We start from the raw sequence: 23140 nt of genomic DNA on the forward strand, positions 1-23140 counted from the left end.
TATTGTTCACGCACCATAAATTTAATTAACTCAATTCAATGAGTGGAGTTTAATCTTTGTACCTAGATGGTAACAATTAAAAAAAAAAATCTATGAAAAGTGAAAATTATGTCCTCATTTTTTCCCAGCCCATTATTAAAATAAAATAAAAATACTTGTAGTTGGCGTCGTCTTCAATGAACACCAATCATCGAAGATAGATTTGTGTATCTCACCAAACCCAAAACAGTACACGGAGGAGCAATGTTCCCGTCTTGACTCTGAAACACAAACAGAGAAGACACCCACTCTTACTTACTTCACTGCAATCAAATTATGGAGGGAACAATCTTCCCAAACAGGCCGGTGCCTCCAATTCGAAAGAAACCATCAAAACCAAACCCACCACTCAAATTCAGCTCTGCAAAGCTCCCACCACCTCCGCCACAGTCACCCCCCTCAGTCCCTCTAGACTCCCTCATTCAACACCTCCATCATCTCTCTTCATCATCATCATCATCATCATCATCCCCTCTTCACATTGCTGCTGCTTCCACTGCCGCAAAGCGCGCCAATTCCGAGAAGCCCACTTCAGTTTTTGATGGAAAGGACGACAAGGGTAGTGTTTCAAATGACGGGTCGTTTGAGTTTTTGTCAAAAAGGGGTGAGTTGATTTTTAATTCTATTGTGGGTTATCCTTTGAATAGTTTGAATGAGTTCTTTGATAATTCACAGCATGAGTTGCTTGGAATTGATTTGGTTACTGTATTGAAAGCCTTAGATGTATCGGGTTATAGGGAAAGAGCGCTTTTGTTGTTTGAATGGCTTGCTGTGAATTCTAGTTTTGAAAATGGGAAATTGGATAAAGAAGTTATCCAGTTAATGGTTAGGATTCTGGGGAAAGAGTCACGGCATTCGATTGCTTCCAAACTACTTGATTTGATTCCCTTAGAGAAGTATTCACTTGATGTCAGGGCGTATACAAGTATTCTTCATGCCTACTCTAAGGCCGGGAAGTACGAAAAGGCTATAAGTTTGTTTGAGAAAGTGAAGGAGATGGGCCTGTCTCCTACATTGGTTACTTACAATGTAATGCTTGACGTTTATGGGAAGATGGGTCGGTCTTGGGATAGGATTTTGGGACTTTTAGATGAGATGAGAAGCAGGGGACTTGAATTTGATGAGTTTACTTGTAGTACGGTTATATCTGCATGTGGGAGAGAGGGCTTGTTGAATGAAGCGAAAGAGTTTTTTGCAGGATTGAAGTTGGAAGGGTATGTACCAGGGACTGTTACTTATAATTCATTGCTTCAGGTGTTTGGGAAAGCGGGGGTTTACTCTGAGGCATTGAGTATTTTGAAAGAAATGGAGGATAATAATTGCCCGCCTGACTCTGTGACATATAATGAGGTTGTGGGTGCTTACGTGAGGGCTGGATTCTATGAGGAAGGGGCTGCTTTAATAGACACAATGTCAAGTAAAGGATTAATGCCAAATGCTGTTACATATACTACTCTGATAGATGCTTATGGAAGAGCTGGGAAGGTGAACAAGGCTTTAAGGTTGTTTAACAAGATGAAGGAGTCGGGTTGTGCTCCAAATGTGTGTACCTACAATGCTGTTCTTGGGATGTTGGGTAAGAAAGGGAGGTCTGAGGAGATGATGAAGATACTCTGCGATATGAAATCCAGTGGATGTTCCCCAAATCGTATCACATGGAACACTATGCTTACAATGTGTGGTAATAAAGGTTTGGACAAGTACGTGAATCAAGTCTTTCGGGAAATGAAGAGCTGCGGTTTTGAACCTGATAGAGACACATTCAATACCTTGATTAGTGCTTATGGTCGCTGTGGCTCAGGAGTTGATGCTACAAAAATGTTTGAGGATATGATGAAGACAGGATTCACCCCATGTGTTACAACTTACAATGCATTTTTGAATGCTTTGGCTCGAAGAGGGGATTGGAAAGCAGCAGAATCTGTCATTCTGGACATGCAAAATAAGGGCTTCAAGCCCAGTGAAACCTCATACTCACTGATGCTCAACTGTTATGCAAAGGGTGGGAATCTGAAGGGGATAAGGAAGATTGAGAAGGAAATTTATGCTGGTCGTATCTTTCCTAGCTGGATGCTTTTGAGAACCCTCATTCTTGTAAACTTCAAATGCAGGGCTCTGCAGGGCATGGAGAGGGCATTTCAGGAATTGCAAAAGCATGGATACAAACCTGATTTGGTTATATTCAATTCTATGCTTTCAATTTGTGCCAAGAACAGCATGTATGACCGGGCTAATGAGATGCTGCACTCGATTCTCGAAAGTGGGATGCAACCTAATCTTGTCACCTACAATAACTTGATGGACATGTATGCCAGAGCCGGAAAATGTTGGAAAGCTGAAGAAATCCTCAAAGGAATCTTAAAGTCTGGTGGAACGCCAGATCTTGTTTCATACAACACTGTTATCAAAGGATTTTGCAGGCAAGGGCTAATGCAGGAGGCCATGAGAATGCTTTATGAAATGACAAATAGAGGCATTCGACCATGTATCTTTACCTACAATACTTTTGTATCTGGCTATGCAGGGCAGGGAATGTTTACAGAAATAGATGAAGTGATTAAGCATATGTTTCAGCACAATTGCAAACCAAATGAGCTAACTTACAAGATTGTGGTGGATGGTTATTGTAAAGCTAGAAAGTACAAGGAAGCCATGGACTTTTTGTCGAAAATTAAGGAGAGGGATGATTCTTTTAATGATGAATCTGTAAAAAGACTTACTTTCCGTGTTCGGGAGATCTTGGAATCTTAGTTTTATGAAATATCTCTATTACTTTGTCTTCATCTCTTCTTTGAGATATTCACGGGCATATGAATTCTGAAATACTGTTGAACTAACTCACTCATGTTGCTATAATCGAGAGCTCAAGAGAGCAATAATGCAGGTCTTTCTGCTGTGGCATGTCATGTCAGAGTTATTACGGAAGTCTATCCAGGCATGCTGAACCTTTCTGCAGTGGGTAAGTGAACTGATCTTAGCCATGGTTGCATGCTTCGCGTTCTTGCCATGTCAAATGTAACAAAACTTTCCTCTTTTGGTGAGTGTATAATTTTTTTTTTCTTTTTGATTGTTCTTGTTCTTTAAGGCTTTTTTTTTTTTGGCCACATAATTGTTTAATCGGTTACAGTTAGATGGGCACATACAAATTTGTCTCTGAGATATTCTCCAAGGATATTTTCTGATTCTTATGTCTGTCAAATTAAAATACCAGCCTAGTTATATTTTGAATCTGTATTTGAATAAGTAAAGCCTAAAAAGGCTAGGGTTAGCCAGAAACTTAGACTAGTAAGTAACTAGGAGTAGGTATGTGAGAATTGCTTTTGGTCGTTTTATTCAATACCTTCCTTCTTCACAATCCTATCATTTGCATCAGAGTTGTGTGGTCCTTGGGAGTGTGTATTGTGGTTATCCACCAAATGAGCCAAGCAAATTTCTCATTTGCTCCTACAGATACTCCACTACTTTGCAGAACTAGATACCTGAGGTAACAAAGGAAACTCTATCAAGTAGCTGCTTATCAAACTCTGTGAGGCAGCAATTTTCACGTTTCTCAGATAAAGATGATCCTTTACAATTTTGATTTTTACAACATCCAGATGAAACAAGGTACCAATAATGGAATCAATTCACAGGTACAATTCTGTCGTATTTGGCTCCAGTGCTTATCAAGATCTGCTAGTGTGAAGCAATATTGTACAGCAAACTGCTTGTTTCTTGAAGGAAGCAATTGAATGCAAGTGATGATGGAAGAAGTTATATTATAATTGTGATGAAAGGTATGTAGTTGGCCAAGTGTGCAGGGCCAACGGAAAGCGGATATATTTATTAGCTCCTTTTATCAAATAAATTCTTTTTTCTTTTTTAAATTCCCCTTGCAAAATCCTGTCAGTAAACTGCTTTTTCATGTTCCATCATCGTTCATGCTTAATAGGAAAGCTGCTTCTGCTCGCATAGGAAACTCATATACGACGCTTTCCTTTTGCCATTGAATTGCTACTTCATATTAATTACTAAATGGGATCATGTAAGGCCCAATAGCTAGGACTCTCTACTCACAACTATGAGGGTAGTGGTTTGAGCTTTCGCGACAAATATAGGGCAGTTTTCTCCCTTTTTGGGCATATTCCTTGAATATTTGAAAGGGTAAATTTAGGCAGTTTTATCTAAGAATTAATATAAATTAGTAGGGTAAGGTAAAAGTGAGTGAAGTAGATAAATTAGTAGGGTTTAAGAGGGTAGGGTAAAAGTGAGTGAAGTAGATATCTCTCGAATATTTGAGAGGGTAAATCTGGGTAGTCTCTTCTAAGAATTAATATAAATTAGTAGGGTAAGGTAAAAGTGAGTGAAGTAGACATCTCGAATATTTGAGAAGGTAAATTTGGGCAGTCATATCTAAGAATTAATGTAAATTAGTAAAATAAGATAAAAGTGAGTGAAGTAGATATTTCTCAAATATTTGAGAGGGTAAATTTAATGTTATTTAGTAGGATAAAAGTGAGTGAATTAGATATCTCTCGAATATTTGAGATGGTAAATTTAGACAGTTTTATATAAGAATTAATATAAATTAGTTCTAATAATTATCTGAGTATTAGTCTCATATAATTATAAAAAAAAAAAAAAGAGGATCATGTAACGTGAATGCTTTTAACTAATCTTGCTTAAAACAAAACGTGGAAGAGCAAAATGAAAAAGAAAAATTACTAGTACAGGAATTACGCAATTTAATGGGTCTCTATAGTCATGAGATGCAACATTTAATCGTTCACTTAAAATAGAAACCAAATATTCGAATGTGAAAAGGTCTTTGGCACTCGGATACACCTACGGAAAATAATGGAATCCAAAGCATATGATTTTGAACGGACAAACTCAAAATGACCCAATAATTTTCCCTTAAAACCGATGGATATTGAACACGTAGTAGTATTCGCTTGATGTGACGTATGAGGTACTCTCAATGCATTACACTCTTAACTATCAATTCCTAATCTTTTCATAATCAATTAAGAAACACAGAATACAAAACATTGATTATAATTCACTTATATATACTCGGATATAATGACACAACGTAACTCACATGGACCCATATTGAGATATATCTTGACTTAATGATACAACAGGGAAATATCTGATTTCGTCGTATTTAATTATATTTTCGTGAGTGTAGTTTGTGGGGAGCGTATATGAATTGACTCGAGCTGCCCATGTCATTGAATTTTGTGGTCACACAAAGTTGGAGAAGGGACGTGGCATTAGTGATTGTACTTGCCATACGACTAAATTGTACCCCGGAGGCAGCATGGACACACGTGAAGATATTTTAGCCCGTGTGGTAAACCGGACCGCTTTCGTATTAAAGGCGTATTTAAATTTCCCCCACGCAATTTGTACGTAAATTGGTGGATAGAATCACACTCTTATTAACAATAATGCAAATTAAAGAAAGGTATATGTCCACTTATGTCCACTTATTTGAACAAAAAAAATTCACTCATCACGCGCGCGTGTCTGCAACTATCCACTGGTTTTTTTAAAATGATTTAGAATGCTCTTTTATTATCTTAAAATCCAAGGTTTAACACAAAAGACCAGAAGACCCGAAAACCCAAACCCAAACCCAAGTCCAAAACGCAAAACCGGCTTGTAGATTTTTCTCATCCATCAAACGAGGCGGTGAGGGGGCGCAAGGCACACAAAAATTAACAAAAATTCTCTCTCTTTCCGGGGGAAAAAAAAAAAGAAAAAGGAAAAGAGAACTCAAATACTGTCTCTGCGCAAGTCCTTACTCCTTAGCTAAACTCTCCCGAACATTACTCACCCCACGTTTCTTTGCTCACCCCTTTTCTTTTTTTTGCTTACCAGTTTTCCTATTTAACCCCTAGGTATAGGGTTTGCTATTTCCCCATTTCTCAAATGGGTTGAATTTTTTTTTTTTAATTTCTTCTTGTAATTTTGGGTTAATTCATGGAGTGGGATAGTAATTCTGATTTTAGCGAAGACGAGGATGAGGAATTGACGACGATTAACGACGACGACGATGCTGCTTTTGGTGGTGGCCCGCTACCTTTCCCTGTCGGGAACTTGCTCCAATCGGCGCCCTGTGGGTTCGTTGTTACCGATGCTCTTGAACCCGACCATCCCATTATTTATGTCAATTCTGTCTTTGAGTCCATCACTGGGTATCGTGCTGAAGATGTTCTGGGTCGTAATTGGTCAGTACTCAGAACTCACATGTTTTTTCATTTTAATTTTACCTTTCGTTTTTGTTAGTTATTTATATAATTCATAACATAAGCTTGGACTTTGAACTAAACGGGTATCTTTATATTGCTATTTGATTATGTTTGTTAAATTAAGGTAGCTAAATGAGGAGTTTTCATTTTTTTTCTTTTCTTTGAGCTAATTGTTTGAACAAACTAGTTGAATTGTATCCATTTGATAATTCGGCTAGCTTTCGGTTGGTTAATTTCTTCTTGGAGGTGCATCTTGGAATCTTTCTCTAAATTAAGGGGTTAGGATGAACACAACTGAGTTTGAGCACGAGATATAGACCTTTCTGTTTATTTCTTGTCAGAAAAGTTCTGTAGGCAATGGGACTTGAACTAGGAGATACATAATTAGTTTAAAAAGTTACGGCTAGAGAGCCTGTGTTGATGCTCTTTGTTGTTTCTTAACCTAGGCTTCAGTTGGAAACCAATATATCATATATGCTTGTTGATGATTTTACCCCTGTACGTTTGGGAAAACTTAGTAGACGTCTTCATTGATTTAGCATGGCTTTCATCTTAGGGTTAGTTAATTCCTATAAGAGTGTGCTAATGTTTCTTGTCTTTCTGACATTTATCAATGTTAAGTGGATAGAGATGATACCTAAACCTTTTAGATCATTGACATAGATTGAGGAGCTGATTGTAGAACCTTGAGGCAGAATTCGGGCTTGTGTTAAAGACAAACCTTTTTATGGTCATGCACTCATGCTCGTAGGAAAAATGCATGTGACAGATGGAGAAAGATAACCGAAGAGCACATAAGAAACAGGGAGAGAGTTGAAATAAGGTCTCTGCTCTTTCAGTAGATGATCTTTTCTTAGGGGATGATACTTCTGCTGTGGAATATTAGTATCCTCAATTTTTCATCTGCAAGTCACATCTGTTGTAATTGCAAGTACAACCCAATTTCGTAAATGTTTTCCCAACTGCTATCAACTCTCTCTATTTACAAAAAGATGAGGAGGGAAGGAAGCCTTTGTTGACAGCTTGTTCACGCTTTCATAAAACTCTATTCAAGTAATGCATCCCTTTCTGTTTCTTATCATTAGTTGTTGTCCAAACAGCTAATAAGATGAGAGATCTTGGGGCAGAAACTAATGATGGGATGTACGATAGCCCATGTCGAGTAAATTGGCCCAGTGATAATTTTAATTTATTTTTTCCTTTTTGAATATAGTCATCGTTTTATTTGACACTTCAACTTTGTTAACATTCCAATTTTCAGGTAAAAATTTTCCCTGTAGATGATATCTTGTAAATGTGTAAATTTGGCATAAGCTGTATGAATATAAAGCCTTGGAATGTGGGTTTATAGAGATTTCCTTCCCTCAACCCCCATCGGCTGTATGGAATGATATAGAATTCCAATAGTACCATCAAATAAAATGTTGCACGTATATGGAATCTTGAAATTTGGCTCATAGAGGTTTCAGGTTTGCTTTTATGTCAAGAGGTGGAGGTACTCGATGAAAAATTTCCCAAATTTATTATTATTTTTTTTTTTTGTGGAATTTTGAGATTTGGTGTCAGTTAAATGAAGAAAATGTATCATTTTGTGACTTCTCTTGTGTGTATGTGCGTGTGTGTGTGCCTGCGTGCACGTGCATGTATGGTATTATTTAGGTAGTCAGAAATTTCCTAATTGAAGGTTTTCATTCATTAACTCTTCATCTGTGATCTTGAGGCATGTCATTGAATTTCAAATATCTTAATTATTTTATTGCAAATTTTGGCATGAAATGTGATCCTTCACTGGTTGTGTTTACTGCTTTTGTGTTCCAGTAACAGTTTTTTGACAGATACCTCCACTGATCAACTAATATGCATATTTGGATTCTTTCTCAATGGATCTAGTTTAATTTATTCTCTTATTGTCGTTCATATTTCCAAAAGTTATTAAGTGTTTCTACAATCATTAAATGAACTTGTTTTATTTGGTTGACTATCTATCTAAAAATATATTGATTGTTGATATTGGTCAACAATCCATACAATTGACATTTGATGGATCAATAGATTTACCGGTGACTGATACTAATTAGTGTATTTTTCAAGTACGAAATTCTAGTGAACTAAATTTCTTGGGAACTTATTTGGATTGTCTTTGGAGGAGCACTGATAGGTGATGTACTACATTGAGAAATGAATTAATGTTTATATTTTCCTTTATGAATAGAAATTTTGATTTTGTTGTCAATGTATTATTTAGTGAGATTCTTAATAGATATTCTTGCAGAGGAATGGATATTATGTACAACATTTTGATGGATTACATCGAAAATTTTGTTTTATTTTTGTATGCCTTAAAGCTAAGACTGTGATTTTGCGGAATTGACTTGTTAGGGCTGCTATGACCTTTTTTTCCCTTGCTTTCCATTGGTTGAACTTGCCTGTTTTTAAATATGGATTGAATGGTTTCTATTTGGTCATTAGCCACCCTATATGATGTTTTTACACTTTGTTGTAAATCTTTGATATCATTTTCAGTTCTTTGTGTTTTTGTCCACTCTTTTGGGATCAATTTAACAGAGTATGTTTGCTTTCTCTCCTCTTACTTGCAATTCTTGATTGCTGATTATTTATGATCTTGATTGTTCTTGGGTCATCATTTGATTAGATACTGATTGGTGATTTTTTTCCCCCTTGTTTGGTTGTGAAATTGTGGCATCACAGCCGTTTCCTGCAATGTAGAGGGCCATTTGCAAAGAGAAGACATCCATTGGTGGATTCCTCAGTAGTTTCAGAAATTAGGAGATGTCTTGAGGAGGGTATTGAATTCCAAGGCGAGTTGTTGAACTTCCGGAAAGATGGATCCCCTCTGATGAATAGATTGCGACTGTCTCCTATATATGGAGATGACGAAACAATAACTCATGTCATTGGAATCCAGTTCTTTACAGAAGCTAATGTTGATCTAGGTCCAGTGCCGGGATATCCTGTTAAGGAGTTTCTAAAATCATCTGAACAGCAGCGATCCTTTTTTTCTGGCAACCGTACTTTCCCAGTAGGAGACCGAAATGTTTGTCGTGAAGTTTGTGGGATATTTCAACTGAGTGATGAGGTTATATCCCTTAAAATACTTTCGTGGCTATCACCAAGGGATATTGCATCAGTTGGTTCTGTCTGCAGGCGATTTTATGAGCTCACAAAGAATGAGGATCTTTGGAGAATGGTTTGCCAGAATGCCTGGGGTAGTGAAACAACTCGTGTTTTAGAGACTGTGCCTGGTGCAAAGAGACTGGGCTGGGGTCGGCTGGCGAGGGAGTTAACTACTCTTGAAGCTGCAACATGGAGGAAGCTAACAGTTGGGGGCACTGTTGAACCTTCACGGTGCAACTTTAGTGCTTGTGCAGTTGGGAATAGAGTGGTTCTTTTTGGTGGAGAAGGGGTAAATATGCAACCTATGAATGACACTTTTGTACTGGACCTGAATTCTAGCAACCCAGAGTGGCAGCATGTCCATGTGAGCTCTCCTCCACCAGGTCGTTGGGGTCATACTCTTTCTTGTGTAAATGGTTCTCATTTGGTGGTGTTTGGAGGCTGTGGAAGGCAAGGCTTACTCAATGATGTCTTTGTTTTGGATTTGGATGCCAAGCCTCCAACCTGGCGTGAAATTTCTGGATTGGCTCCCCCGCTTCCAAGATCATGGCACAGCTCTTGCACTCTTGATGGTACCAAATTGATAGTTTCTGGTGGTTGTGCAGATTCTGGAGTTCTTTTAAGTGACACATTTCTGCTTGATCTCTCAATGGAGAAACCTGTTTGGAGAGAGATACCTGTAACATGGACCCCACCTTCTCGTTTGGGCCATACACTCTCAGTCTATGGTGGTAGGAAGATACTAATGTTTGGGGGTTTGGCTAAGAGCGGTCCCCTTCGCTTTCGTTCTAGTGATGTGTTTACAATGGATCTAAGTGAGGAGGAACCTTGTTGGAGGTGTGTAACTGGAAGTGGAATGCCTGGTGCTGGAAACCCAGGGGGCATAGCTCCTCCTCCTAGGCTCGATCATGTAGCTGTGAGCCTTCCGGGTGGAAGAATTCTTATCTTTGGTGGGTCAGTGGCTGGTCTTCACTCAGCGACCCAGCTTTACCTCCTGGACCCTACTGAGGAGAAGCCTACATGGAGAATACTGAATGTACCTGGACGACCTCCAAGATTTGCCTGGGGACACAGTACTTGTGTTGTTGGGGGTACAAGGACTATAGTCCTTGGAGGTCAAACTGGGGAGGAGTGGATGCTAAGCGAGCTTCATGAGCTATCATTGGTTAGTAAGTAATATGTTCTGACAGACAATATGGAGTGGCAGGCTGCTGTGAAAGGGATCACAAAGAGTCTGCAACTGGAAAATATGATAATTCTGAGGCAATTCAGTCCATGGAGAATAGTGGTCAGTTACTGAAAAACTCTTGACAACTATTAATCAGGACGCCTTTGTGTTAGGTGGTTGTTCATAACGAATTCTTGTACAAGGTTGTTCTGGCCCGGGATGAACTTTTCAATGAGTGACTTGAAACCATGTTTAATTTTTTGTAAGGTTTTGCGTGATCCTGCACATCTCTGCTCACAATCTACTCTCTTGCTAGGTTAGTTGTATTTGTTAGACAGCTAGGTATTTATCCGTAGGTTTAGTTTCTGGCTATGCTCACCTGCTACATTCATTCAGCATCTGTAATTTAAACCCATAAAAAAGGCAAAAAGAGTTGCATGTTTATAGTATTATTGCTAATGTTTGAATCTGTTATTTATGGCCACTCTTTAAGTGTGAGTGTGCCGCATCTGGAGGGGTTATATATGTACATATATAAATATAAATAAGTTGTATATCTTGCCTTCAAATTTCTGAAAGTCCTTCCTGTTGTGGTAGATTACATGCCACTAATTTCTATTTTTTTGGAGTTCAACTATATGGTTTTTATTTTGTTGGGATTTGCTTGACTATGGAATGGGTGATGTATTGGCCAAGGAACTGGGACTCTTGGTTTGCAACCTAGAGCATACTGCTTGGGAATGTAAAACTTGCAACCTTAATCTATACTTCTAAGTTTACACTTCGCAAGATTTCTTCTACACTGCAAGTTCTACATTTGTACTTTTTTTTAAATTCTAGGTTGTGGAAGTCACGACCTAGTATCCTTGGTATACACAACATACGTTCACTACGAAGGTCCCTTTTGTTTTTTAGGGATGAAGCTACAGTTGTGGTCAGAGAATGTAATTTCCTTTTTCACTATTTTCGGGGAGTGGTGACAGCAAAAGTAACATGATTATTGAAGAGAAGGCATCTTATGTCTTTTTGTGCTTACATGGATAAGACTATAAGAGACCTGGTAAACTTGCATTTTGATTAATCTCTTTGTTTGCTTCTTCTTCTGTTTTTCACTCGTCTTTGATGTGAAATCATGAATAGCCGGGCAAGAGACGGGGTGGGCTGCTATTGGACTTCATTTATATATCAAAAAGATAAAGAGAGAGGATAGTTATGTAGCTGGGGATGCCAATTCACTTTTAGCTTTATGCTTCTTGTCAAAACGGCAAAGCCAAAAAAAGTGAGATTCTGGAAACAACGAGGACTCCAATGTCTAAAGCAACAATTTGCTTTTAGCTTAAGTAGGTTTTAAGGCTTTGGTTCAACTCAATGAGGTCGCGTTTCTTGGCACCATATGCATTTTCTCATCACAGACAGTATCTACGCTAGAAATACGTTGACAAATCATAGCCGCCACAGTAACTGTATCATTATGGTTCGGTTATCAAATTGTATCATTATGGTCCTGTTATCGAGATTGACCTGATTGTTTTGTTGGTTCTTGAATCTTAATCTTACTCTTAATAAAGAATATAAATATATTTTCAGAAAAGTAGATAGAGAACAATTGTATGAGAAGCTGGCGATTTTATTGCTGTAGTAGTAGTATACGCCTGTACGGTGTGTTTTATTTAATACAAAATATGCCATTTTCTCTAATTTTAAGAAAATAGAAAAAGAAAACTCTCATAAGCTAAATTTTAACCAGAACCGCCCGCAGACACCGAAATATTATAATACCGAATAGTCTGGTCAAATAACGGCAATAATAATATACTATTTACAGAAAATAAAATAAAAAAAATCTTAACGAGACCCTCTAAGATTTCCCGTAATTATTAATATCAAGAAGTGTAAAGATATAGTTAAAAAAAAAAAGTTATCTATCTTTACTTGATATTAACAGAAATTAGAATATTGATGCTATCTTCAAATCTTCGTTCGATTTTGTCCAAAATTCTTAAAAATTGTTAGATTTTGGAACTAATATAATAGTACTTGAATTTTAACCCTCTTTTTTATGCATTTTAGGTCCCTATGTTTTACTAAATGTAAATATAGCTGGAAATTGGAATGTTTCATAAGGGGCTTAAATAATATTTTTGTTTTTTTTTTATAGTATTACAAAGATTGTGGGGGGTTTCAATAGAATTAACACCTAGAGACAACGACAAAGATCGAAGGATAAGCAACAGCTTGGGGCTGCGTGCAAAACTGTTCACTTCAGTCTCGACTCTTGAGCTGAGACTTCACTGCACTCGCTGTCTCTGTTTCTCACTTTACATTCTCTTTGGCTCTTTTACTTTCCCAAATCTCTCTTCTTCTTCATTCTTTCACTCTTTAGACAACTTTCTCACTTATTTTCTCTACAATTTTCCACAATGCCAATCAACAAGGACCCCGCCACGCCGCCCCCAATGATCGGCAAAATCGGGCCCTACACTGTCTTCATGACCCCACCTTCCACCCCAAAACCCCCCAACGATCCCGTCTTTAACTCCCCTCACAAGAAAGTGGTGGCTCCGCCTCCTCCCGTGCAGCCTCCACCCCATCAGTTTGAGAAATCTGTTGCTGCTGCTGCTGCTGGTGATATTCACTCTGGCTCTGTTTCTGGGTTCTTCAGAAATGCTGTCACCAAAGTCCAAAACGGTATACTGTTTTAAATCGCCGTTATTATTGAGTTTATGTAATTTATTCTCCATGTGGGCGTTTCTGTTGTCTGGGTTACTTTGTGTTTTTTTTTTTTTGGGGGGGGGGGGGGGGGGGGAATCATTAGAAATGGAAATTTTTTTGGTATCTTACTTAATTGTGGGTTTCAGTTTTGGTTTTGCTGTTTGGTTTCTGAAGAAGTGGAGGAAATTTTGTGGAACTGGAAATTGAGATCTTTGATATAGAACAGGAAAATGACCAAGTTATGGATATTTTGTTTTGTGATTTTTCTTCATTTTCTCTGCTACTCGAAGGAGCTTTGTTAAATATTTTGGTTTTTTGTTTCTGTAACTAATCAAGTGTAATTGGGAAATTTTGCAGCTCATTCAAGTTTGGATGATCATTTGGCACGCTGGTTTGGATTAAATCAGTCAAAGTATCAGTGGGCATTGGATGATTATTATGAGAGCAAAGGATTGGTGAGCTTGATTGAATGGAATGGCAAAAATGTTCTGTTGTTGTTTTTCAGCTTTCTACAATGTTAATTTTCATTGAAGTATTCCTTCTATTTGTTTGTTCTGTTTTTCATTTTTAGTCTTCAGGATTTCTGTTCATGTTGGTTAGTAATCAGAGATCAAATAATGCCTGATTATTTTATGTCTTTAGGTACTTTAAACGTCATTATTAATAGTACGTTTGGTGAATAAAGTATGTATAAATGGACATCTGATCAAGGAACTTGTGAAGTAGCTTTGAAGCAATCAGTTTCATGATTATACTTATTACTATGGCTTTTGCTTCATCATTGGTGATTGAAACTCATTTCTTTTGCTTTAGTCTACTTTGAATTCAGTTTTATTCTTTAGCATGCTCTTAGAACATTAAAATTTTCAATTTGTTATTAGTCTTTAATTATAGAATACTTAAATAGAATTTGCTCAATCTCCTGGGGAAAGCTGGTTAAATTATGTAGATCTTTTCATTCCCCATTCAAGAATTTTTGCATTTTCGCTCCTATGGTTATATTACAGACTTTGATAAATATTATGAGGACCTTAATGAAAATGTGTTATATGTGCAAAAATGCACCATTAGTACTGGAAGAATCTGCACGTCTAAAGGTCTTGGCAGTTATGTTACTGCAATTTTGCAAGTTGCATGTGACTTTCTTCTTCAAACTTGTTTGCAGCAACAGGCACCCTAGCGATAGATAATGTCCAATTCCAAAATTGAGAACTTTTTTCTCCCTCTTTTGCGCGATGATAGATTATAGTACACTTAGTCTTTTAGAAAAGGGTCAGAAACTTGTTCTTTGACATGGAACTTGTAGCTTTATATGTATTGTAATGGCAGCAAAAGAGCTGGATCTTGGGTGGTCTTGGGTTGGACATGGGAGGTTGGTTTTGGTGGAGAATTGAGGATATTTCCCTGCAAATATGGAGCCAGATCGACTGCAAGGAATACAAATCGAAACGGTTGTCTATGTTGGTTAAAAAATCAGTATAAAATGATTATGTGCTGATTATAAAAAATTGCCTGGTCACTGTTTTCCACATGTCAGGACAAGGTTTTACTGCAGTTATAGTCTGCTCTAAAGAAGTCAGATCAGGTCTAGTGATTTGCCTGGCGCAAAATGATGAAGGAGATAAGAAGGAAAGGAAAAAAGGAAAAGAAAAAGTTCATTGTTTCTTCTAAACATCTGTTGAAATTGCCATTATCTCCTCAAGTGTTTACAAAGATGTGGGTACTTACTATTAGTTGCTTTGTTCTTACCACAAAGAAAATGCTGCAGTGTGGTAAAATAATTTATGGGCTTAAAATTTCAATCCTTGTTTGGGAATGTTCTTTCTTCATTAACTCATTTGATTTGTTATTTCTTCTTGATGCTTGTGACTTTTTTAACTTTATATTTTGAAAATTCTCTTACGGCAGGAAAAGGAAGTTGCCAAAGCTAAAGAAATGTCAAGCAAAGTACAGAGTGTTTAGCATGCTTATTGGCTGGTAATGTAGTGTATGGATATTTTATTCTACCAGAGATTATTGTTGATTATTTCAGTGACTATAAATCGTTGACATGCAGAAATTATATCAAGTGCGGACGTGAGCTGAGTCTTCTTTGTATACTATATTTATAATGGCTAATTTATGGGACATCATTAACTGATCTGGATGCACGAAGGGACCTTGTCCAGACATCTGGGGATCAGATTGATTGCAATTTCTACCAACTGCAGCAGTTAACCGAATTTGGTTGTGTACTAGGCTATGAGCTATGTAATTTCATTACAGTTTAAATTTGAATGTCATGGTTTTGTTCTTGTACTCGATTGATCTGCAATCTGATTCAGGGTACTGTAAGGGGATGTATTTCGTGTAATTTTTGTATTTTTTCTTTTGTTTCTTCTCAGTAAAAGCAATAGTTTGCGACAAACAATATTCCTTTTTTTTTTTTTTTCCATTTCTGTTGATTTTATTATCAGTTTGGTTGCAAAATGAAGCTGATGTTTATAATGGTACAGGGAAGGCAATAATTATGGATAGAAAATATATTAGTAGCGTTAGAATTTTGTTTACCGGAGAATTATTTGCCTTGCACGCCGTTTATGGTATTTTGATGGGTGATGTCCGGCCGTCCCTGGTCAGTTTCAACTTCATGTAAGCGCGTTCGGTTATGTTTTTAACTCTTGTTTGTTTAGTTTTCTTTTTCAATCTTCCAGCGCCTTATCGAATAGACAAGCCTGATTAAGAATTTATTGATTATTATTATAGTTTCTTAAATTTAGATTCTATTAAGTATCCAAATCCTTCAGCTGGGATCATATTTTCGTCACTTTCCCTTGTGTTTCGGCATAACCAAGCTTTTCTTCTTGTTACTTCTAAACATTGAATCTAGGGATGACAATGGGTGCTGTCTGCAACAAATTTTTTATTATTAAATATGTACTTGTATAATAATTATCAAATTTGCATCCGTCGTAGATTTTGACAATTATTAAATATGCAATAGTACTTTTTTGCGGATTCTCACATTTAAAATCATAAATATTTAATATGTAAGTTTATATTAATAACTTAAAATTTCATGTAACATATTCAATTCTAAATTTAGTTAATGAAAATAAAAAATTAAAATTTTAACATCAATCCAACACAATTCCTCAAATTTAAGTATGAAATATATAAATTCATTAAAAAAACAAATGCCATGAAAAATTCATAGGTGTGCGGCTACGGCTTATCGGTAAAAGGAAAATAGGTGTGCGACTACTGCTCATTAGATGAAAGAGAAATAATTTTTAATGCTAGGTTTTACTGTTACACAGGTGAAAAAAAAATAGTTTGAGTTTCTTTTAAGTTAGGTTATGCAGTAATATGTTTACACTTTATATTTATTTAATTTATAAATTTTTAGATTTAATTATTTTTTTATTATATTTTTACAATAAAAATATTTGGGACAAAAAAATGCAGATTTGACGGATATCCATACAGATATCTATCGGATATTTAGTTAATACCACACCCACCCACAACATTGTATGATTTCAATTTCTAATACCAAACCCGACTGCAACCCCCAAAATTACCAACAATAGGCGGGTTTGGGCGGATTTTCGGATAGCATTGTTATCCCTAATTTTGAATTGCATCCGGTGATCAAATGCTGGGTACTGGGACATCTTTCTTCATAATCTTTTTCTGTAAGCTATTCCTTTAATGGCTTCTGTGTTTTAGTTAATTTCTTTCATTAACATAAAATTTCTGTGCGTGTAAAATTTTAAGATCTTGAAACTGCAGTGCTCCTGAGAATATAGCTGAGCATTGACAGATGTTCCAAAAGAGCAAGGGCAAGATGTAGTTCAAATCCTCAGGATCCTCTTCCAGGACAACTTCAATTGAGAGGGCCTTGAATGAGACAGGGCAGCCTGTCCAATTTTCTTCTCAGCAACTGAGAATTGCTATAGACAATTTCTCACATTTGTTTGGTTCCGGTGGTTTTTTGTGCAGTTTACAGAGGTAATCTCCTTGGCTTATTGGTGGCCGTAAAAGTTTTAAATGGGAGCCAGACAAGAAAAGTCAGGATCATTTTTTAGCAGAATTGAGAACTATAGGAAGAACCAACGACATTAATATTGTTAAGCTTTATGGTTTTTGCTTTGACAGAGATTGGAGAGCTTTTGTATATGTGTTTAGAGAAAATAGTTCCCTGGATCGCCTTTAATTTCAGAAAGACAATAAAAGCATAGATTGGGATACAATGCATATCATTGCAATTGGCACAGCTGAAGGGATTGTCTCTTTGCATGATGGTTGCCAGCAGCAGATAATCCATTACAACATCAAGCCTGAAAACATTCTCCTGGATGTCAAGTTCTGTCCCAAGACTGCTGATTTTGGACTTGCTAAGCTTTGCAACAGGGAAAGATGCATATGACATTAATGAACGGCAGGGACTCCAGGCTATGCAGCACCAGAAACGTGGATGTCATTTCCTGTAACTCACAAATGTGACGTTCGCAGCTTTGGAATGCTGTTGTTTGAGATATTGGGAAGGAGAAGAATGCGAACCTGCCAGAAAGCCAGGAGTGGTTTCCCAAGTGGGTTCAAGTGGGTTTGGAAGAAACTTGAAAAGGGTGAGTTTCAGGATTTGATAATTGTTTGTGGAATGGAGAAGAACAATAAGGAGAAAGCCGAAAGGATGGCATTGGTTGCTTTGTGGCGTGTTCAGTATAAACCGGAGGCAATGCCTTCAATGACAGTGGTAAAATGTTAGGAGGAGGAGTGGTTATACCAACTCCAAAGAACCGATTTTCACACTTGATGATGAGGTCTCCTCCCCCGATGACTCTCACTCTTGAAAAAATTGAGATCGAAATACCTACTTCATGAGGAAAACTTGATTGTTTCAATGTCAGAAGATGTAAGATGCGTTGAATCTTCATTAACTTTTACAGTGGTATTGTTTCAAGAATAGATTTCCTATTGCATTTCTTAAATTCAATGTATATGTTGAAGTATGTCTTATTTCTCCTTGTAATTTACAAATTCCTGCCTAAGGTATTTCCCAGAATCTCAGTTGTCTTTGAAGTATTGTTCTTTATGATGAATACAGATTGCAGCAATTTTCTTTTTGGTATATCCTTAGAATCAATGCACTTGAAGCTGATACGGAATGTGAACATTTACTTTCATTTATATATAATATGATTTTATTAGATGAACATAAGTATGCTAAATATACCAAGAAGTTTTTTTTAACTTGTACATTTCGGATAGGATAAGGAAGCAACGGCCCCAGTTATACTGTCATTATTTGTTATTATTCTAGTCAATGGCCAAAATTGTTTGTCCATTTCCAGCCGGCCATGTCGAGTTGAAGTATAGTCAGGGTACAAAGGAGAAGATTACCACAGAATTGGAATGATCGCCCACAGAATGAAAATGACTGCAGAGCCCTGTGTTTTGAATTAGTTCTCAATTTCGTCGCAACTTCGTTGTTCTCTAGTTCCTGACAATTCTCCAACTTAGCGTCCTGCTAAGTTTATGTTACATGGTTCTCTTGCATCTATGCTAAATGTTTCATCAGCAATGTCAAAGTGATGGAGATCGAAGCATCGCACCAGCTAAAACACTTCTCCTTTCCGTCATTGGATGTAAGATTTTTCTATTCAATTAAATTTGATTTAGTTGATATGAATGAAGCTAGTGATGAATAATTTTTCCCAATAAAGTCTAAAGAAAGATTTGAAAGCTTATAATCTGGAATTTCAGATCATATCTTATGAACAGGTGATATTTCAGGTTTTAATTGTGGATTGTTGATATTTTCAACTAGGGTGCAATAAAACTACGATATTGTTTACTGTTTTATTTACAATTTTGCAGTGGTCCTTGTTATAAAGATTCTCTTTTTGGTGGCAATATGGCTGAGAAGATTACGACATAGTGGCAGCAATGTTACTCCGGACACACAGTCTCTCACAATCGATAAATTCCTCAATGCTATGGAATTAGACAATCCTATCAGGTTTACTTCTCAGCAACTGTCGATTGCAACTGACAATTTCACCCACTTGCTCGTCTCAGGAGGCTCTGGAGCTTTGTACAAACTACAAAGGGATTTTTGGCAGCAGAACCAGTGTGTCAGTGAAGATTTTACATGGAAACTGGGATTAAGAACAGTTCATCAGAAGGGTCCATCATTTTGATCTGGTTTCGGCCTACGGTTCTGCTCTGAAAGAGACCTGAGAGCCCTTGTTTATGAGTACATGGTAAATGGCTCACTTGAAAATTACTTGTTTTGCAAGAAAACATCTTAGCATTTGAAAAACTTCATGAAATATCAGTTAGTACAGCCAAAGGGATTGCATACTTGCATGAAGAGTGCCAACAGAAGATTGTACATTACGGCATAAAAGCCAAAAAAAACATTCTTTTGGATGAAAATTTCTTGCCGAAAGTGGCTGATTTCAGTTTGCCCAAAGCTCTCTCAAAGAGGAAAATACCCATATAACAATGACAGGAAGGAGTCGGAGCCCGGGTTATGCAGCTCCTGAACTCTTGATGGCATATCCTGTGACCCGAAAGTGTGATGTTTACAGTTTTGGAATGCTGCTTTTGGAAGTCGTAGGCTGGAGAAGAAACATGGATAAAGATACTTTCAGAAACCAAAGAATGGTTTCCTAAATGGGTCCGGAAAAAAAGATAGGAGAACTGAAAAAGATGATTGCAGTTGGGTTTGAAGAGAATGATTCAGGTAGCTCTTTGGTTCATTCAGAATAGGCCTGAACTGAGGCCTATAATGAGTGTTGCGGTGAAAATGCTGGAAGGTGGAGTAGAAATTCCTGCACTTTTATACCCATTTAAGCACCTTTTGATGGGATCTCCTGGAACTCATAATTTACAAGCTGCTTCTGCAACATTGACTGGAAGCACTTTTACATGGTCTTCCTTCATATGTACGAGTCCTATAATGAGGAAATATGATATTCAGATGGCCCACGGATAAATGAATAGGCTGAAGGACTGAACTTCATATGTCCCCCCCCCCCCCCCCCCCCCCGTCATTTTCTTCTCTTCGATGGTACATACATAAATGTAAATCAAATGCATCACCAAACTCTTATGCCATCGCAAGAAATCTATTAGTAGTCGAACCTGTAACTGGGTATGATCCCTGGAATAAAATGGAGTGGGATTACCATTTCAACTCCGTTCATTCCATTCGCAAAGTTGAATTGGGGAGATTGCCATAATAAATTGAAGAACAGTATCAAGAGATGAATACAAATTACAAAGAAACTGCTGTCGACTTATATGAACATGGTTGGAATGGTGGTTGGCCATTTCTGTACTTAAGAGTCTCTCTCAAATCATTTACAAAGCTGAATGTGGCGACTGCAATAATAAGTCTAAGAACACTTTTCAAGAGATGAACACAAATAAAAGTGATCTTCACTTGTTATTGCTTCGCCACATTCAAATAAAATGAATTTGGGTTTAAATTTAGTTTGTTTATGTGTTTATGCTGCACTCTTGGTGTTTGGTTACCAATAAAACAGAGAACACTCAACTGGAGAAGTGACAGAATACGAAAGAATCTCTGGATGCTGCTATAAAAAAAATGAAAGGAAACACAAATTTATATATACATACTTGACGCTTACAACTACCATAATAAATACAATTAATTCACTTTCTCACAACTACCTTAATAAATCAATATTTACCACTTGCACCTACTATTTTATTAATTACCAAGATAAACAAAGTACCTTTTTTTTTTTCGTTTTTAAATTGTAACAGTCTATCGTTGATATAATACGATTTGGTAGTTATGCCATCAATTAGTAAGTGTAAAGTGAGTCAAGTGCCTTGTCTATGAGAGAACAACAATTCCTCCCCACCCCCCCACCCCCTTACTTGTCCTAGCCTTAGACTACGCTGTCAATTAGTAAGTCCTTTTTCCTGCTGGTAACAAGTGGTGTTCAATGGTACAATTGTCTTTGAGGTCACGTTTTGCTTAATAAAAACACATTGCATCAATTTGCTTCTAGATTAATGTATTGAGAATTTGTTTCAAGTACTCAGGTCTCAGGACAATCTTACCTTAATTTGCTTCTTAGTATTTGTCTTTTCTTGGCCGGCCTGTCACCACTTATGAAACAACTACAGAGCTCTATATTCTGAAACAATATTCATAAGTTCTCTCTTTAGTCGCTCTCTTTTTCAAATGAATAGAACTCCCAGAACAAAAAATTATAAATTATAAAGTCTACAAAAATATTTAAAAGCTTATGCGAAGGTGATATATTTCAAATGAATAGTTTTCAATCCTCTTTTCTTATCAAGTTTTAATTATGTTTCTGGCACTAATTATTTATGGATTTTTTTTATCCTTTTATTTATTAGGTTTTTCTACAAGGCAGAGTAGTGAATTATGAGTATCTTTTTGACATTGCTTTTTTGATATTTGCACTTGTAGTGTTTTAATCTGCTTATAACACGTAAGACAAATGAAAACACTTCCCAGGACCTTTGATAAAGAACGACTTCAAGATGCACAAATGAAGAGTGAACCCAGATAAGTAACAATGTAACCCAAGAACTAGAAAGAATAGAGAATCAAGAAACTAACAATCACAGAGAACACAAGAACCAATTACGTGGTTCAGTTGCACCAATTGCTACAACCTACATCCACGGGAAAAGTTTTCTGCAGAGCTTTTATTAATCAACAATGGAGGATCTTTTCAACAGAGATTGGTTTACAAGATTTCAGAGAACTCTTAACCCCTTCCCTGATCTCTCTCTCTCTGATATGAACTCACAAGCTTAACCCACAACCGTGCCTTCAGCCTGTTCTTATAGCTACGAGAGCAACTAATCAGCTAAACCCAGATCGTACAGATTGCTTACACGCTGCATAACAACCTTAACGAACTGAGATGAGTTGCTTCATGCTTGTGTCACGTGCATCACTTATAACCTTCCTTTAAACGACAAGGCTGAACTGCCGTTTCAAGCTTTAAGGTCAAGTGACTACACACGTGATTATCTCGTGGCTTTTAAGTGCTCTTCCAATTGCCAAAACGTCATCGTCTAGTTCTGATGAGTTTGATTCACCAGCAACCTCACAGCAATGATCTTGATTATACAGTTTTTGATGTTAGTAGTAATAGGTCTCATGGAAAAACCACGGAATCGTGGCAGCACTAGATTTATCACACGAACTATAGATAGGAGAATTGAAAGAGGTGATTATTTCACTTGGGATGGAAGAGAATGATAAAGAAAAAGCTGAGAGAATGATTAAGGTAGCTCTTTCGTGTGTTCAGGATAAGCCTGAAATAAGGCCGTTGACGAGTGTTGTGGTGAATGTTGGAAGGTGGAATAGAAATTCCTGCTCCTTCCTATTCCCTTTTTAAGCACCTTTTGATTGGATCCTCTGGCACTCATGATTTACAAGCTGCTTCTGCAACTTGGATTGGAAGCACTTTCTGATTTAAGTGCTTCCAAGGTTTCAGGGTTTTCCTTCATCTGTGAAGAGAAATTATGAGATTGAAATGGCTTCCAAATAAATAAATAGGCTAAAGATGATTTCCTCGCTTAGTCAAGGTGGATTAGGGGTGTGTATATATATAAAGTCTAAAGAGCCTCATTTCTGACTTTGAATATGTATTAATGTTTGTATTTCTCTTTTTGGGCTGCATGATGTATGAAAACAAGCAAAGAAAATGTAACTTTTCACATCAATGCCTTTACAATTAAGAAGCAATGAATGGGCATATGGAGGAGCTTACCTTATACTCCAAACAAATATAGAAAGAGTATTGATTTCATTACTCATCATTAAAGAGTTCGAAGTTGA

The 23140-nt window shown here is 37.0% G+C and overlaps 3 protein-coding genes and 1 long non-coding RNA gene across 4 annotated transcripts; all 4 read left to right on the top strand.

Annotated features, from left to right (window-relative positions):
• Positions 1 to 158: 158 nt before the first annotated feature.
• LOC102614242 (pentatricopeptide repeat-containing protein At2g18940, chloroplastic) lies at positions 159 to 2822 on the top strand. The gene has a single exon (XM_015529060.3). The coding sequence runs from the start codon at positions 316 to 318 to the stop codon at positions 2788 to 2790; it is 2475 nt and encodes an 824-aa protein (XP_015384546.1). The 5' UTR covers positions 159 to 315; the 3' UTR covers positions 2791 to 2822.
• A 2812-nt stretch (positions 2823 to 5634) lies between these two features.
• Positions 5635 to 11137, top strand: LOC102613944 (adagio protein 1). The gene is made up of 2 exons (XM_006474138.4): positions 5635 to 6257; positions 8988 to 11137. The coding sequence occupies exons 1-2, from the start codon at positions 6010 to 6012 to the stop codon at positions 10588 to 10590; spliced, it is 1851 nt and encodes a 616-aa protein (XP_006474201.1). The 5' UTR covers positions 5635 to 6009; the 3' UTR covers positions 10591 to 11137.
• Positions 11138 to 12823: 1686 nt separating this feature from the next.
• Positions 12824 to 15703, top strand: LOC102613652 (formin BNI1). Its single transcript, XM_006474137.4, has 4 exons — positions 12824 to 13269; positions 13651 to 13748; positions 15202 to 15270; positions 15350 to 15703. The coding sequence occupies exons 1-3, from the start codon at positions 13002 to 13004 to the stop codon at positions 15253 to 15255; spliced, it is 420 nt and encodes a 139-aa protein (XP_006474200.1). The 5' UTR covers positions 12824 to 13001; the 3' UTR covers positions 15256 to 15270; positions 15350 to 15703.
• A 1081-nt stretch (positions 15704 to 16784) lies between these two features.
• On the top strand, positions 16785 to 20802 carry LOC112498000 (uncharacterized). The gene is made up of 2 exons (XR_008052063.1): positions 16785 to 18923; positions 19156 to 20802. It is a non-coding gene; the product is annotated as an uncharacterized LOC112498000 (long non-coding RNA).
• Positions 20803 to 23140: the final 2338 nt, after the last annotated feature.

This window comes from Citrus sinensis, chromosome 9 (assembly GCF_022201045.2).
Source record: "Citrus sinensis cultivar Valencia sweet orange chromosome 9, DVS_A1.0, whole genome shotgun sequence".
Taxonomy (NCBI): domain Eukaryota; kingdom Viridiplantae; phylum Streptophyta; class Magnoliopsida; order Sapindales; family Rutaceae; genus Citrus; species Citrus sinensis.

What these genes read in the sequence shown, in the direction of transcription:
- LOC102614242 (XM_015529060.3), top strand. Translation starts at nt 316, where the DNA reads ATGGAGGGAACAATCTTCCCAAACAGGCCGGTGCCTCCAATTCGAAAG.
- LOC102613944 (XM_006474138.4), top strand. Translation starts at nt 6,010, where the DNA reads ATGGAGTGGGATAGTAATTCTGATTTTAGCGAAGACGAGGATGAGGAA. An exon ending in GATGTTCTGGGTCGTAATTG is followed by an intron (nt 6,258 to 8,987) that starts GTCAGTACTCAG and finishes GTGGCATCACAG; the next exon opens with CCGTTTCCTGCAATGTAGAG.
- LOC102613652 (XM_006474137.4), top strand. Translation starts at nt 13,002, where the DNA reads ATGCCAATCAACAAGGACCCCGCCACGCCGCCCCCAATGATCGGCAAA. An exon ending in TGTCACCAAAGTCCAAAACG is followed by an intron (nt 13,270 to 13,650) that starts GTATACTGTTTT and finishes GAAATTTTGCAG; the next exon opens with CTCATTCAAGTTTGGATGAT. An exon ending in ATTATGAGAGCAAAGGATTG is followed by an intron (nt 13,749 to 15,201) that starts GTGAGCTTGATT and finishes CTCTTACGGCAG; the next exon opens with GAAAAGGAAGTTGCCAAAGC.